Consider the following 15,705-nt stretch of genomic DNA (forward strand, 5'->3'; position numbering starts at 1 on the left):
AAAAGGCTCTGGTGATATTTTATAGCACCTACTCCCACACTCCGCATTAATTGATTTGCAGACTAACCCGGCTCCTGTGCTGGGTCGTCTTGAAATTAAAAAAAAAAAAAAAAATTTCAAGGTGCTACTGAAAGTAAGAGCATCTCGCGATTTTCCATGGAAATTAACCTTTCCCATGTCTGCCAACCCGAGAGGTTCCTCCTCTCCGTCTCCCTTTCCTTCCGGGAAGGGCCGACCGGAGGCGCGGGGTTCGGCCGCAGGAGTTGCCGCCGGGTAGGGCCGTGCCGTGCCGTGCCTCCCCCGTCGTTCGCATCCCGCCGTGCAGCATCCTCTCGGCTGCCGTCCCTCCCGGGCGCGACCGTTCCCGCCGGTGGTTCCTGTGGCGGCCCCGTTATTTCCGGCGGCTCCGTGCCCGTCCCGCGGCCGGAGCGGAGCGATAACGGAGCGGCAGCGGGGGCGGCCCTGCTGGGGGGAGCCGCCGCCGCCGCGTTGCATCGTGTCGCGACAGCCGCCCAGAGCGCGCAGCCGCTGCCGGGGAAGCCGCTGGGTGCCGGCCCCGGGGAGCGCCGTCCGGCGCGCTGCCGGGGCGGAGATGGACCAGTCGGTCGCCATCCAGGAGAGCCTAGCGAGGGGGGCGACCTGCCGGATCGTATCCTTTGATCGGCCCCGGTGGCGCGGAGCCGTGCGGGGTGGCGGGGCCCCTCTCCCCGCTCCCGCCCGTCCCCGCGGTGCCGCCGCGCTCCCGCCGGTCTGTCCCCGTCCCCTCCGATTTGTTCCCGATGCTCCCTCCCGTTGTCTCCGCCGCGCTCCCTCCGCTCCGTCCCCGCTCCCTCCGGTTTGTCCCTGCCCCTCCCCCCCGCTCCTTCCCGCCGATCTGTCCCCGTCCCCTCCGATTTGTTCCCGATGCTCCCTCCCGTTGTCCCCGCCGCGCTCCCTCCGCTCCGTCCCCGCTCCCTCCGGTTTGTCCCTGCCCCTCCCCCCCGCTCCTTCCCGCCGATCTTCGCTCCGTCCGCTCTGTCCCCGCTCCCTGCCGCTTGTCCCACCGTTCCTTGACCCGCAGCCGCAGGCGGTGCAGGGCCTGCTGGCGTCGGGGGAGAGTGTGGAGAGCCGGCTGCTGGGCCTGGTGGAGTGCCGCGGGCAGCACGCGTGGGTGCCGGACGGGAGCGCGGGGCGGGCGGGGAGAGCATCTGAGGGAACTCTCCGGGTCTCTCACGAGCCTCGACAGCCGCCTGAGAACCCCCTCCCATCACCAGGGTGCAGTCTTGTAGGGCAGCAGTTTGAGGGCATGGTGCCTTGATGTTATGGGTAGTCAGTGAGAAGCCCCAGGCCCATGAGCTGCTCTGCTCTGCCAGTAATGTGAACACATTATTTAAGCGATGGGGTGAGCAGGTGGGTGGGCACGTGGTTGAGGAGTTACTTTGGGATTTGCATGAGGCTGTGCTAGCAGGTGCTGCTGGGTGGGATGGGGTCTGTGCTTGTCTGTCTACAGACATGCCAGAATTGAGGAGGCTTTACCTCCAAGTCTGCTCTGTGCTTGCAGGATCTATGTGTACACTCACCGGCGGATGGCCATCACAGCTGAGGATGTCTCACTGGAGAGAGTGATCTCCATCAGCGATGGGTTTGCAGTGGAAGAAGGTACTGACACACTGTGGTGGCTCAGCGGCCAGTTCCAAAGAATGGGATGAAGGGGTTTGGAGTCCATATTTTGCTGTTCTACTTCCTGAAAATTGCAATCTATTCTGCCTTCACATTTTTTCTTCAGTTTGTTATCCTTGGTGAAACTTGTGCATCACACGGCATCTCTGGCAGGGCCCTGTGAGGACCAGAGTACCTATGTCCCATCAGGCCCCAGCCACAGCCCCTGCCCAGCAGGTTTGTTCTGCCTGCCTCTGTTCCTGCAAGGAACGTTTGGAGTTTGGAGAAGTTGCTGAGCTCACTAACCTCAAAGTATCAGCGTAGTCTGCAAATCTGTTGCTTAGCTTTCAACTGAACTTTGTCTTACTTTTGCAGTTGTACTTGACAGTGACCTTCATGTCATTGGTGAGTTCTGGGGTTGCTTTAGTGCCTGCATTACAGGTGCTCTGGGCCCTGTGCCAGCTGCACACAGTGGGGCAGGAGTGGAGGGCTCTTGGTCTGGGGGAGTTGACTGGGGAGGGGTTGTGCCCTGTGGCTCCTGGGGCAGTTGCCATGCTGTTGGCCATTGTTAGTTGGTGCTAATGAGCATCGTCACCCCCGTTCAACCAAGGGAACTAATTTTTCATATGCCTTTCAACTGCTGCTGGAAGATTAATTATTGTCACTGAACAAGCAGAATAAAAATTTTTATAAATTATTATTTTTATATTTTAAGTGGCATTCTCATGTAAACTTTTGGAAAGGAACATGGTAAGAAGGCATGGCAAAATGTTGCCAAAGGCTGAGTGCATGCACACACCCACCGTTGTAGAATGAAGAAACGCTGAGTTTGCGAAGGCTTGTCACGACCCACAGGAGCTCTTTCTCCCGATGTCCTCAGGCTCTGACGTGACTGTCCAGATCAGCTCAGCAGACGATCGACTGACAGTGCAGCTGCCCTTCGGCTCCCACACACGCACGTTCCTGCAGGAGGTCAGCAGGTGCAGCCCAGGTACGAGCTCCATGCGTGCGGATGTGACTGTGCATGTACGGGTCTGGCCGGGCAGGTGTTGCGACTGCTCGTCTCTCCTGCGTGTGGAAGAGCAGCGTTGACCTCTCTCTGCTGAAACTCGCCCAGCACTGTCGTGGGTCGCGATTCCCCGTCGTCAGGCAGCTCAGCAGCGATGGTCGGTGTTTTGGGGGGCAGAGGCGGATGCTCTGTGCCGCAGGCAGCGGCTGCTGTGCGGGCCCGAGGCCGAACGGGCGCGGGGCTGCGGCGTTGCGGCTCCCGGGGGCGGGCCGGGGCGGGCCGGGGCGGGCCCTGGGGCCGGGCTGAGGCCGGGGCGGCCGTGGCGCCGAGCTGCGGCGATGTCCGCGGGCGGGCGGGCCCGCCGAGGTGAGCGCGGGGACCCGCCGGGGCGGGTGGGGGGACCGTGCTGCCCGGCCGGCGTCTGTCCCGGGAAGTGAGGCCGGGGCTGGGGCGGGGCTGACCGCCCGCCCGGCGCTCCCGGAGCTCCGCGGCGCGGCGGCGGGCGGGAGGGAGGCGGAGAGGCAGCTCCGTCGCGGCTCCGGCTGCTCCGGCGGCGCTTCGGGGCCGCTCTGTCGCGGGCAGCGGGCGCGGAGCTGCTGCCGGGCGCTGGCTGCCGGGACTCCGGCGGCTTTGCCGCCCGGTGCTCACCCCGTGCGCCCGGGTCGCCTCTGCCGGGCAGGCCGCGCTCTCCCGCCGCCTCCTCCGTGGGTGGGCGCGGGCTGCACCGGCCCCGCCGCTCACGGTGCTTGGTGGCGTTTCCCGCTTTGAAGAGCGCGCGTGTGAGAAGATTCAGAGCTACAGCAGTTCCTGGAAGTCAGTGTGGGATTCAAAACCTGAATGTTGGCATTTTGCTGTACCCTGCTGCGTTTAGGCTGGGCTGCTCTCATTGCATGAAGGCTAATTTAATTCTCCCCTTTGCACGCTAAGCATGAATCCTGTTTTATCCAGGAGATATGATACATTTTCCTGCTGTAGAACAATACTATAATGTCACTGCACATTTTTAACATTAATGCCTTTATTACTGCTTGAATATCATTTAACTACAAATCCTGTGCAATTGAGACCTCCTGTAATCTCTGCATGTTCCTCTGTATTTCTGTGCTCAGTTCAATTATTGAACAAGGTCATTATTCCACTTCAGAGTGTTACCATATAGATTCCTCTGACTACAGAAATCTGTGGCTAGATATAAATTTATCTAAAGAAAACAGCCCTCTTCCAAAGCTAATCTCTTTCTTAGGAGGTTGCTACCTAAAGCTGATTTCCGCCCACGAGGCTAAAATGCATGATGTGATGTATAACTCCGATCTTTGGATCATGTAGCAGTTGTGTCAGCAGCAGGCTCACACGTCTTTCCATTCTGCAATAATGCCTTCTGCATACTGGCGAGTGGCATGGACCCATGTGGGTAATAAAGCCTGGGAATCTGCTCTTGGCACAAAAGTAACCAGTGTCCACTGAGGTGAAGATTCAGGTTGGTTCCTGTCACTCACTCTCAAGGGGATGTTGCATGGCTGTTATCGGGAGAGCTTGCAGAGGTCCAAGGAGTAGTAATTGAGTAATGCCCATGGAGAAACTGCTGTGTCCCAGGTCCCCAGGCCCATACTTCCCAGTGCATCTCTGTGTGCTCCTGGTCAATTCTGCTTGACTTGAGCTGTGTGATCTGCAGTGAGGTTTCAGTCACATGCTCTTCTGCATCCAGGCACTGATAAATCCTCTTACACAGTCTATTCTCAGAGGGCTCTTGGGCAGAGGAGGTTTTCCAGGCTGAGAATTTGGCCACTTCTTGCCAGCTGGTTTGTATCCCAAGGGCCGGGTGAACTACTGCAAGTTCTATTTCTGTTTTGCGCTCTTGTTCTGCAGAATGTTCTGTGACAGCAATAACATCTTAATTTTTTCTGGGCTGTGTTCACTGAAGAAGAAGCTCAGCTGAATGCCTAGAAACCAACAATCTTAACAATTTCTACCTCATCATTAGATTTGTGTGGTAAGGAGCATGATTTTAAGATTGCTGGTTTTGCATCTTAAACACAGAGACCTTCCCTGGAATCCTCTTTTTTAACTGTTATTTTGCAACTTGTAGGAGCAGAATATTGTAACTGAAACAAAATGCTGAAAGACTGGTCAAATTTTGCTAAGGTAGTGTGATGTGTTTAGTGTCACTCCTGTGGTTAGTTTGATTTGTGTGGTAGCAGCCCTGTTATTCTTTTAGGAGTGTGCAGTTTGCATTGAGGCAGGTGTTTCTGCTGAGGTTCAGTGGGTCCGTGGTGTGACTCTGTACGGCCCTTGAGGTGTCTTGAGGGGGGAGACACCTGTGCCTTGCTGGGTATTTACATATAGGTAGAAACCCTTTAAATGCTACTGTGTGGTGTGTTTGTTTCCCCTTTTTTCCCCTTTCTTTATACTTCCTGTCTTGCTTCAGAAAGGAAAAATCTGCTATTAACATACATTTTTCAGATTCCTGGGATAAAGCCCTGGATTTTGTGCTGCTAAGTCCTGCTTCAGCTTAGCTGTAAAGGAGAGCCAGCAGCAAGTGCTCCCACAGCAGACAGTGGTTCTGCTGCTCTCTGTGGCTCCTGTCATTTCTTCCTCTGCAGGGGAAGCTGCATCATCACAAAACAGTTGGGTCAGAGTAAGCTAAATCTGTCAGATAGCTGAAAGAGAGACTGTGGGGTACTTTGTTTTTCCACACAAATCTAAATTATTTTCTGCCCACAGATTTTTGCCAGTGTTTACATAAGCATGTTGATAAATTGAAGAACACTTTGTGGTTAAAGTGAAACTTTTTGTTTTTTTTTTTTTTCCAGAAGCGGTTGGCTCTGAAGGTGTCAAACAAAATGGAAGAAAAGCTGCAGTCAGTCAGAGCTGCAGCCACGACAGCAGTGATAGAAGCGCTCCCAGGTACAGCGTCTCTGTCGTGTTCAGGTTTGGTGCTGCAGCTGAAGTGAGCTGTGCACATCAGCAACTCCTTGTGGAAGGTCAAGTGAGGAGTAAAAGTGGTGGCCACATTTCTGTGCTGGTTTAGTTGTGCCTCCCTCCTCACAGGGTCTCAGTATAGTGACAGTAAACACAGAGACCACCAGCCTTCTGGATCCTGGGTGATTGTGTAAGGATGGAATGAACTGGGTTTGGTAAATGGTTGGTGCTTTGATGTCTAGAGAAAGAATCAGAATGTACAGAGAGCTCTTTGAGCTTCTTGGTGATATGGGTTTTTCTGGTGATGTGAGTTTCCTGGACACTGAGGGGAAGGGAAGGGAGTGTCCCTGGTGCCAGTGGGTGAGCTCTGCACTCACCCGCTACAGCAATCCTGTGGCCATGTTAGCAGTTCCATCTGCTGGTGGCCGTGGTGGGTCAGTGCACAGAGGTGAGGGGGTCAGAGCAGAAGCTGGCAACTTTTTGAGATGAGAATCTGCAGGTTCTAGTTAAGAGAGAAAAAAGTTCAGCATAAGCATACTGTCAAAACATTAGTGGAAATTTCATTCCACTCCCTCAGAGACAATACTGTCAGTCCCCTGTTTGGGCATATTTTGGCTGTTTAGTGGGACGGGACCTGCTAGCACTGTTTATTTTGAATTCAGAGAGCTTTGGCTTACAGCCACTGTGTCTCATAGATACACTCTTAAAATGTTACAGTTTCATTTTCCAGTTCCCAGGACTTTGTGGACCCTGATGCATATAATTCAGAGTCTGTCCATGTGCTGTCCTTGGCACTGGTATGCAGGTTGCTGACCTTAAATTTATACCATCCAATTGCTGGTGGGAATTCCCAAGCTGTGGCATTATTCCTTTGCAAAAGGAGTTTGCAGAGCCAGGAGACACAAAGTAAAACCACCTCTACCTCCACCCACTCTGGGCAGAGCTGGAAGATTTCCACCAGAAGGCTTTACAAACAAACACAGTTCTTCATTTTCTGGCTGAGGTCAGAAGGGCTGAGCAGAGGCAGAGGGAGATGAGATTTCCCTCTCCTTGCTCCAGTAAGCAGGGAAGATGTACAGGTTTTGTTTCATTTTCCAGGTGTGAGTAAGGCCTGCTCTGTGTCAACAGGCTGCAGCACGATGGTGAAAACCATTTGTTGTTTCAGTTAGTTAAACTGGTTTTGTCTGGAGATTTCAACCCTGCTAAGAAATGCTCTTTTCAGTCTTCTTGGCTTATCCCAAATGTTATCTGTCTTTAGTGAACAGACAGAAAAATTTGAATTAAGGCCTCAGTGGCAGAAATGTGCTAGTTAGGGTGTGGGGATAGCCTGGGCTTCATCTGCAGTTTTGCTTTCATTTGCAGGCAAAACAAACTCAAGCCTGAAGTGAGAACTGAACAGGTTCGGGCCTCCCGTGTCATGGCTTCGAACAAGGCCTCAATCTTATCAGAACCAAAGTTTGGACTGAGAGATACTATCATTAAATCTCAGCTTGTACAAATGGAGGACTCCTACACACACATCCGGAACTACAGGTAATGATCGTTCCTGAGAAGAACTTACTTTTGTGGGTTGTAACTTAGCATAGACTGTCAGAATAACTCATCTAGTCCATCCTGTGTCCCCACAAACAGGAATTTCTGTAGAAAAGTATGATCCATACTTTCCAGAATAGTTTTCCTTCCACGTTTAGGCATGAGCAGAGCAGAATTTCATTCATGTCTCTATCAAGACTTGCCTCATGGTTCTTGTGGAGGAAATGGCCTTTTGGAAATCACTTTTTTCTGTGCTTATTTGTGTCTGGAAATGCATCAGCTCTGCACACTCCAGCCTTCTCCCTCTCCATTTTTGTCCACTGCTTATCCATGTAGTTGTTCCAATAAGCTCGTAAGAAAGAGCTTGAGTGAAATATATAATTAGGACCAAAACTTTACTGTGTTTGAAATTGTTTTATGCATTTCATTCTGTGAATTTATAATTTCAAACTGCTACTGCACAGATACCGTCTTATTTTTGTTATTTCTTTAATACTTTGTGTATAACAATGTGTCCTTCTGTAAAAATGTGTCTGTAAAGGTGCAGCTGTAGCTAAATCATTTTAGGGACTTAAACTTTGTCACGTTTCTTAATTTTCCCTGGCAACAGGTTAGTTATATGGAACATTATTTACCTGGTTAATAGCAGTGCTATTTCCTGGGCTCTGCAGTTTGCAGCTCTGGGATTCTGTCACTGTCTTTGCAGGGTTTTTGTCGGGACATACAATGTGAATGGTCAGTCGCCCATGGAGAGCCTCCAGCCTTGGCTGAGGTGTGATGCTGACCCTCCTGACATTTACTGCGTGGGGTGAGTGTCTATCCCTGGCCCATCCTCACAAATCTGGACTGTGCTGGTGGATCTGTCCCACAGAGGAGTTCAGCCAGGACACCACAGGAATGTTGACACTGCTGTAGTGCATTGCACGGCTCCGGGGTGGGTGTGTCCACAGCTGGTAAGGGCTGGTGGTCTGGTAGCGTTTGGCCTCTCAGAGTTACAAAATCCTTAATGCCATTTGATGTAATAATGACAGTAGTTTAGCTTTACATTTAACATACATCTACAATCAATATAACTGAATTTGAGTTTTCAGGTATAAATTTAGTGAATATAAGCTGATTTAGTTCTTCAGGGGTTGGACAGTTACAAACAAATGCATGCATCCATGGGTTCCTTTCTCTAACACAGTTTCCAGGAGCTTGATCTGACTAAAGAAGCCTTCTTTTTCAATGACACACCGAAGGAAGAAGAATGGTTTAAAGCTGTAACTGATAGTCTTCACCCAGATGCCAAATATGCAAAGGTAAATGTGGCTTTTGGGGAGGTTTGAGTGTGGAGTAATTTTCCACTTGGGCCTCTTTTCCCTCTGCTTTCTCTTGTTGTCAGTGACTGTGTCTTCCAGAGGCTCTGCATGTTCTATAGGTAGTGTTTCTGTGCAGGGTGCTGAGGCAGGGGCAGGATGGGAAACAGAGCCAGGCTTCCCCACTCAAAGGGAGCTTCTGCTGTCTTGGGGAAGGAGAATAGGAAATTTTGTACCTTCTTCCATGCCTGCCTACGATGCATGGGGGAATGAATTGTGAAGGTATTTTGTTAGGAATACTGCTTATGTTTTAGCTCCTGCTCTACAGGTCTGCTTCATCTCTTGTCTCTGCTGTTGAAGGGAAGCTCCTTCCATGGGCTTATGCATGTGCTGTGGCTCTTGCTTTGGGCTTCAACTTCCTTTACTGATGTTGCTCCCAGGTCCTTCCTGGGCTGTGCTGCTGAGGGCCTGTGCACTGTGAGCCCTGCTGGTGCACTGGATGATCTTGAAACTTTCTTTTTGGTGACCCATGTTATGGATGGGGGGCAATGTGCCTTCTCTCAGCAAAACTTCTTCCATTACAGCATTGAATGGACCAGGGTCTGTTTTTCAGGTGAAACTTGTGCGTCTGGTGGGGATCATGCTCCTGTTGTATGTGAAGGCAGACCTTGCTTTGAACATCTCTGAGGTAGAAGCTGAGACTGTGGGAACTGGAATCATGGGGAGGATGGTAAGAATGGTAACTGCATGAGAAGGGGTGAGATTTGGAAGAGCCCCTCTCCTTGGATGCAACGGTTATTCCTCCAGCTAAGGCTGTGGCTGCCTCTAGAAGCAGATAGTCCTATCCCCATGCCAGCTCAGGGCACTGCAAGAGGGACTGCCAGGTGCTTGCTAATGTTCAATGCAGTAATCACTAATTAGGATTTTCAGCCTATTCCTTCCTCTGGAATAAACAGTCTGTCTCAAAGTCTTCTGGCTTGTCCAGTGCTCGTAACTCATCTGCAGTGTAGAAGCTTCTGACCAATGTCTTTGTCTTTATCTTTCAGGGTAACAAAGGTGGTGTTGCCATCAGGTTTAAATTCCATAACACCAGCATGTGCATTGTGAATTCTCACCTCGCAGCTCACACGGAGGAATATGAGCGGAGGAACCAGGACTTCAAAGACATCTGCTCTCGGATGCAGTTCTGCCAGTCGGATCCAAATTTGCCCCCTCTCACTATTGGCAAACACGAGTATGCTTCCCATCTGGCTGTGGGAATTATGGCATGTGCAAGGGAGCACCTTGTGAATGTGCCAGGGACGAGGAGGGGGGCTCAGTGGCATAACATCAGCTGGAAGAGCTGGAAATGCTTTACCTGGTTTGGACAGGGCTCACCCACATAGTTCTGACAGGTTGCTTGTCGCCTTATGCTCTCCCAAGCCTTGTTTTATTCTCAAGCCTGGAGTGGGAATGGGGCAGGAATAAGCACTGACTTCCCCAGCTGTGGAATTCAGTCACCATGGAATAATAACAGCGCCAGTTATTAAGAGATAGTGACAAACATGCAGAACAGTGATTAATAACATCAGAAATAGAAACGGTAGCTTCTCTTTCAAGTTTTCACTCTTGTTATTCCTGATAAGAGCAGCTATGGCTGCTCTCATCAGAGGGGTTGTGATGGGGAGAGCCCCAGAGCTGCATAGTGGAGCTGCTGCCCACGGCCAGCTGCACCCTGGGGCAGCTTCAGGCCTCTGCACATTCTGGTGTATGTTCTCTTTCAGTGTGATCCTATGGCTGGGGGACCTCAATTATCGGCTGGAGGAACTGGATGTGGCAAAAGTGAAGCAGCTTGTAGAGGAGAAAGCATTTCTAGAGCTTTGCCAGTATGACCAGGTACTGATGTCTCACCTACCTGCACATGGTGTTAAGGCTGCTTGGTACAAACCACACAACTCCTTGGCCTTTTCTGTGCTCAGTGTCTCCTTTTTACTCCATATGGAAATTGTGCTTGAGCTTCTCTAAAATTAAAGTTTTCATCTTTTCTTCTTTTGTAGCTGAAGAGGCAAATGAAGGCAAATGCAGCCTTTGAAGGCTTCACAGAGGGAGAGATCTCTTTCCAGCCAACATACAAGTATGATGCTGGCTGTGATGACTGGGACACAAGGTACAGTGATTGTCTCAGATGTGATGCTACAAATGGCTGGTCTTATCACTGAGGGAAGTAAAAACAAGGCTAAAAAAAATTGCAGGTCTAATGCTGTAAATAGGAACAGTTCTGAGATTATTTCTGGTTGTCTCCCTTCGCTCCAAAATTCATCTCCTGTTTTTGTCTATTTACGTTGTTTTTCTCCCACAACTATTTGTCAGATATTCCCAATATTTTTTTCCCAGTAATAATCCTATTAGGTTTCCTCTTAGAGGTGTACAAAGTTAATTAATCCTTTTAGCCAGTTAAATTCTCTTTTGTCTGGTTTGTTGGTTTTTTTCCCAAGCAAAATTTTTAGGATCTCATTTTTGCTGATCTCTCCTGTACCTGTTCAGGTGAGACCAGTCAGGGTTGACATGGAGTCAGCTGTGCTGTTCTTCAAAAGCCTACGAGAACCATCTTTCTTGTAATGCTCTATACACAGAGCAGCTCCTCTAGTCTTAGCAAACCAGGAACTTCAGTTGCAAGTGCAGAAATTAAATCTGTGCAGCTGTCAGTGAAAACAATAAATGCAAACTTTAAATGTAGAGCCTGAGTTTTTATTTTTCATGGCTCTTATGGTCAAAAATACCTGAGTATTGCTTTGTACGTTAATTGTATCTTGCACCTTTGAAGAAGTAGGAAGTAAAGCGTGCACTGGAGATACCTTATAGTAGAAACTCAAGCTTTTTATATCTATGTAAAGAAATTGTTAAAAACACACTTTGATAGAGAATGAGCTCCAGGCCATGGCAGGAAACCCTGATCTCTGGGCAAGCAGTGTTCTGCCCCGTGTTGTTACTGCACTTGAACTGTGCCTGGAAACGGTGATTTTTCCCTCTGTTTTAGTGAGAAGTGTCGTGTTCCAGCGTGGTGTGATCGAATACTCTGGAAAGGGCAGAACATTGCCCAGCTGAGCTATCGCAGCCACATGGCTCTGAAGCTCAGTGACCACAAGCCAGTGAGCTCTGTGTTTGATATTGGGGTAAGTATGTCAATGCTGGATGAAGTAACTCTGCTGACCTCATCCCCTGGGTGCTGATTTCTCTCTCCTGCTTTTATGGCATTCGCAGAAAACAATGGCTTGAAAGGTGGGCTGGATCATATATGGAGATGGGATTGTTGATCATAGTAAGCAAGGGTTGTGTAAATGATACTGCAGTTAAGATGGATGAGGCCTGAGTATCTGTTGGTGTTCTTTGGGAACACAGTAGTGTGTTGTCAAACTTCTGATTTCTTCTGAGGGGAAAAAATAAAAGGTTAATCTAGTACTGACTGAGTGACTCTTGCTGGTATGGCAAGGTCCTTTACTGTTGGATCATGAGAAGATCTTGGAGATTAGTGCTCCAAGCAGCTCTGCCCATTCCCTGTGTTGTATACTCCAGTGTGCTGCTAAAATCAAATTACTTCCCATGTTTCCAGCTGTGTTCCAGCTGTTCTGCAGAGGCACAACAAATGCTAGCTGTTGCAGTGTGTGTCCTTTTCAGGTGAAGGTTGTGAATGAGGAGCTCTATCGAAAAGCCTTTGAGGAAATAGTCCGCTCCCTGGATAAGCTGGAGAATGCCAACATTCCCTCGGTGACACTGTCCTGCAGAGAGGTAGGGCATGGTCATGTGCCAGCACTCCCTGAAGGAACTGAGAAACCCTAGACCCCAGCAGTAGAAGATGGATTCTAGGCCCTGGGGTCTGGTTCCAAAAAGTAGAATATTTTGACTTTCAGCTGCTCTCTGTTTGCAAGCCCCGGGAATCTTTGTTCCTGTTTAGATGCCAGTGAATTCCATTCACAGTCCAAGGCTGAAACACAGGGTGTGTCATTCCCTGAGGTGGGAAGAGAGAAAGTAAAAAGGTGGTTTGTGACCCTTGCTCTGACTTGTGCTTTCAAACATAGAATGTAAAATCATAAGGATCTGGAGAAGGTCACAAACCAGCGCTTGCTTTGTGTGTTGGGACTATAAAGATAAGCCTAGGAGACACTTGAGGCTACAGCTATCTTGTTCTCAATTTTATTGTAGTTATTTGAGGGGAGCATTTGTTTTAAAGGGCCCGCTGATGCAAAGGACTTCGGCATTCAGAGTAAGCAAGTGTGATCCAATGCAGTCCTGGAAGAGATGGGATGTGGGAGCAAGGGGTTAATCTAGTTGTCTTGCTGCTTAATAATTAAACCATAGGACAGGAATTGCTGCTCAGCAAGGTGGAATCGGCTGATGATGTTGACTGATATTTGTTTCTAGATCCATTTCAAGGATGTTAAATACATGCAGCTGCACGTAGAGAGGTTTACAATCCGCAATGGCCAAGTGCCCTGCCAGTTCGAATTTATCAGCAAACCAGATGAGGAAACCTACTGCAAGGAGTGGCTGACTGCTAATCCCAGTAAGGGCTTCTTGCTCTCAGGTGAGCTCCTCCTTGTTTGTCTCATGTTAATATTGTCCCCTTCTGGCTTAGTTTCCTCTACACTTCTGAGAGTGCTGTGCCTGTTTGCAGGCTGTTGGTTTAATACTGGTTGTAACTGAGTCTGGGTTTTTTATCATCTGGCAGATGCTGAGATCACAGTTGAGCTGGAGGTGTTTGTTAATAAATCAACAGCTACTCGCTTAAACTCTGGAGAGGAAAAACTTGAAGATATCTTAGTCTTACATCTTGTCAGAGGGAAAGATTATTTTCTCTCCATAACAGGCAACTATTTGCCAAGTTGCTTTGGGTCTCCCATCCATACACTGTGTTACATGAGGGAACCAATCCAGGACATGTCAGCAGAATCCATTCGGAAACTTGTGAGTTAAAGACAAGATTCCCTTCCAAACACACAAGAGCATTAAAACTAGATGCTAAGGCCTGCCTATTTTTATTAAAAAGTTTCAGTTCTCAGGTATAAGCTTTGTGAAGTATTTTTGCCAGGTTGAATAAGAACTTGGCTAGCTACGTTTTGTTTGTCTCCTTCCTGCCCACACTGCCCTCCCTCAGACCCTGATGCCAGTAGACATGAGTGATGATCCTGCCCAAGATGAAAAGCCTACAGACATCCCAAAAGAGCTGTGGATGATGGTGGATCACTTGAATCGCAACGCTTCCCAGCAGGTTGGCACTGGAAACACAGAATGAGATGTTAGCATTAGGTTAAGTTTTGAAGAAGATACTGGTAATACCAATCACTGCGAGCTGAGTGTGTTTGGTCAAAGGCCATGAGAGATAAGTGATCCCGATGCCCCAGGCTGTAGTGTTTGGTGCTGGTGACTGTGTCTATGTGTCCAGGCATCAGCAGTGTCCTCCTGCACTGCTCTCACTGCAGTGCCACAGCCTTCCTAGAGCTGTTTGTGCTGAAACTTGGGTGATAACCACCAATTTGGAAAGATTTTCCAGGCAGATTATAAGGACACTGTTCTATTTACTCAAAATTCTTCTATTTTCCTTGGACTGATAAAGGCTTGTCTTTGCAGGAGGACCTGTTTCAGCAGCCAGGCCTCAGATCCGAATTTGAGCAAATCCGAGACTGTTTGGACAAGGGAATGTATGATACTTTCCGTATCCTTTTAGACTGATGTCCAGGAGGGCTCACTATGCCAGAGTGACCAAAATTGAGAGAGGTTTTTAAGTTGCTGTCTCTCCTCCTGGGGTAACTGAGCTCTGCATTTCCTCGTGGCTTCGAGCCATCGCCCCGAAAGCCTCTGTTGAGTCCTGGCAATGTCAGTGAGTTACACAAGTGTCCGACTGCCAACAGCAACAGCTTGTCTGGAGGCCAGGGGATTAACCCAAAGCTGTGAGCTGTAGACAGAGTTCTGGGACACCTAACCAAAAGTTCATTCATTTTTCGGCAGAAATAGGACCAGCCTAGATCGTGCTGTGCTCTTCCTTAACCATGTTTGGATCAGTGGGCAGCAACCACTCAGTGGCAGAGGCCCTGCTACTCTTCCTGGAGAGCCTGCCCGAGCCTGTCATCTGCTGCAGGTTCTACAGCTCCTGTCTGGAGAGTGCCAGCAACTACGGGCTGAGCTGCCAGGTATTGCTGGCTTCCCTGAGGGACCAGCTCCAATTCCAGAGGGAGAGGAGGCAAACTGTCCTCTGCTAAACCCAGTCACTGGGTTTTGCTCTCAGTAACTTAATCATCTGTTGATAGAAAGGATCTGGAACTGGTGCTTCTGGGTTATGAAGAGCTGTGGGCACCTGCAGACAGGGGGATGTTGGGAGCAGGTGCAGCTGGAAGCCACTGCTGTGTCTGCAATATAAATGTTGGCGTTTTCCCTCCTCAGATTATCTCTGACCTACCAGTGTGCCATAAAAATGTATTTGAATATCTGATGGCATTTCTACGAGAACTACTGAAGAATTCAGGGAAAAACCATTTGGATGTGAATATTCTTGGTAAGGCAAGCAAAATAACCCTCTATTCAGGGGGCTGCACAGTTAGGGCAATAAAACACTTAATACCCGAGTGCAGTCATGGCTTGTACTGCTTTGAACCTTTTATTTTAAGTGAATAGTACATAGAAAAGCAGGAGCCTGGGAAAGTGACCCAGAGCTATGGGGATCATCAGCATTATTCTACCTCATTCCAAAGCCAGGCACCCTTTCCTGGGATTGGGGTTGGTGGAATGCCCCGTGATATCCTGCTGCTACCACTGGGCTCTCACTGTGTGTCTGTGTGGCTTTTCCCTGCAGCCAGTGTATTTGGTGGCTTGTTACTCCGACCTCCTCCTGGACATCCCACGCCTGACATAGCTGAGAAGAGGAAAGCTCAGCAATTTATCCATCAGTTCCTTGTGAGAGATGATTTACCATGAATATCAGATGCATTTAATCTGACTTTTAGACATTGAATTACTGTAAAAATATTTTTTGTACATTATACTGGCACTTTTTTTGATATCACAATATTTTATACAATCTATTGCTTTTGAAGGCAGAGATCAGGCATTTTGACACCTGATTACGCTGTAAAGTATATAAAGTTTCTCAATAAGCTGTATGTAGACAAGTAAAAAATATGACAGCTGATATTTACACTATATTTTATTTAACTTGCTAAAAAACCTGAGAATGTTTAAGTTCCTGCTCTATAAATAAAAACATCTGGAGCCTTTTCCCGGCCTCTGCCCGGTGTCGGTGGCGGCCGTCAGTCGCGTGCGGCCGCACGGGGGCGCTGT

General features: G+C 49.0%; 1 protein-coding gene across 4 annotated transcripts; it reads left to right on the forward strand.

The window, feature by feature from the left end:
- Nucleotides 1-227: 227 nt before the first annotated feature.
- INPP5B (inositol polyphosphate-5-phosphatase B) lies at nt 228-15,642 on the forward strand. 4 transcript variants are annotated; one of them, XM_048327152.1, is made up of 22 exons: nt 228-649; nt 1,067-1,146; nt 1,541-1,638; nt 2,014-2,043; nt 2,519-2,629; nt 5,458-5,551; nt 6,929-7,099; nt 7,806-7,907; nt 8,286-8,400; nt 9,011-9,127; nt 9,444-9,631; nt 10,161-10,272; nt 10,434-10,543; nt 11,414-11,549; nt 12,052-12,162; nt 12,796-12,958; nt 13,103-13,338; nt 13,529-13,642; nt 14,002-14,086; nt 14,434-14,561; nt 14,812-14,923; nt 15,221-15,642. In XM_048327152.1, the coding sequence occupies exons 1-22, from the start codon at nt 593-595 to the stop codon at nt 15,340-15,342; spliced, it is 2,592 nt and encodes an 863-aa protein (XP_048183109.1). In that variant the 5' UTR covers nt 228-592; the 3' UTR covers nt 15,343-15,642. The 4 variants fall into 4 exon arrangements, with proteins under 4 accessions (XP_048183109.1, XP_048183110.1, XP_048183111.1 ...); XM_048327153.1 differs by lacking the exon at nt 2,014-2,043; XM_048327154.1 differs by lacking the exons at nt 228-649; nt 1,067-1,146; nt 1,541-1,638; nt 2,014-2,043; nt 2,519-2,629 and adding an exon at nt 2,636-2,804.
- Nucleotides 15,643-15,705: the final 63 nt, after the last annotated feature.

This window comes from Corvus hawaiiensis, chromosome 23 (genome assembly GCF_020740725.1).
Source record: "Corvus hawaiiensis isolate bCorHaw1 chromosome 23, bCorHaw1.pri.cur, whole genome shotgun sequence".
NCBI classification, from domain to species: Eukaryota; Metazoa; Chordata; class Aves; order Passeriformes; family Corvidae; genus Corvus; species Corvus hawaiiensis.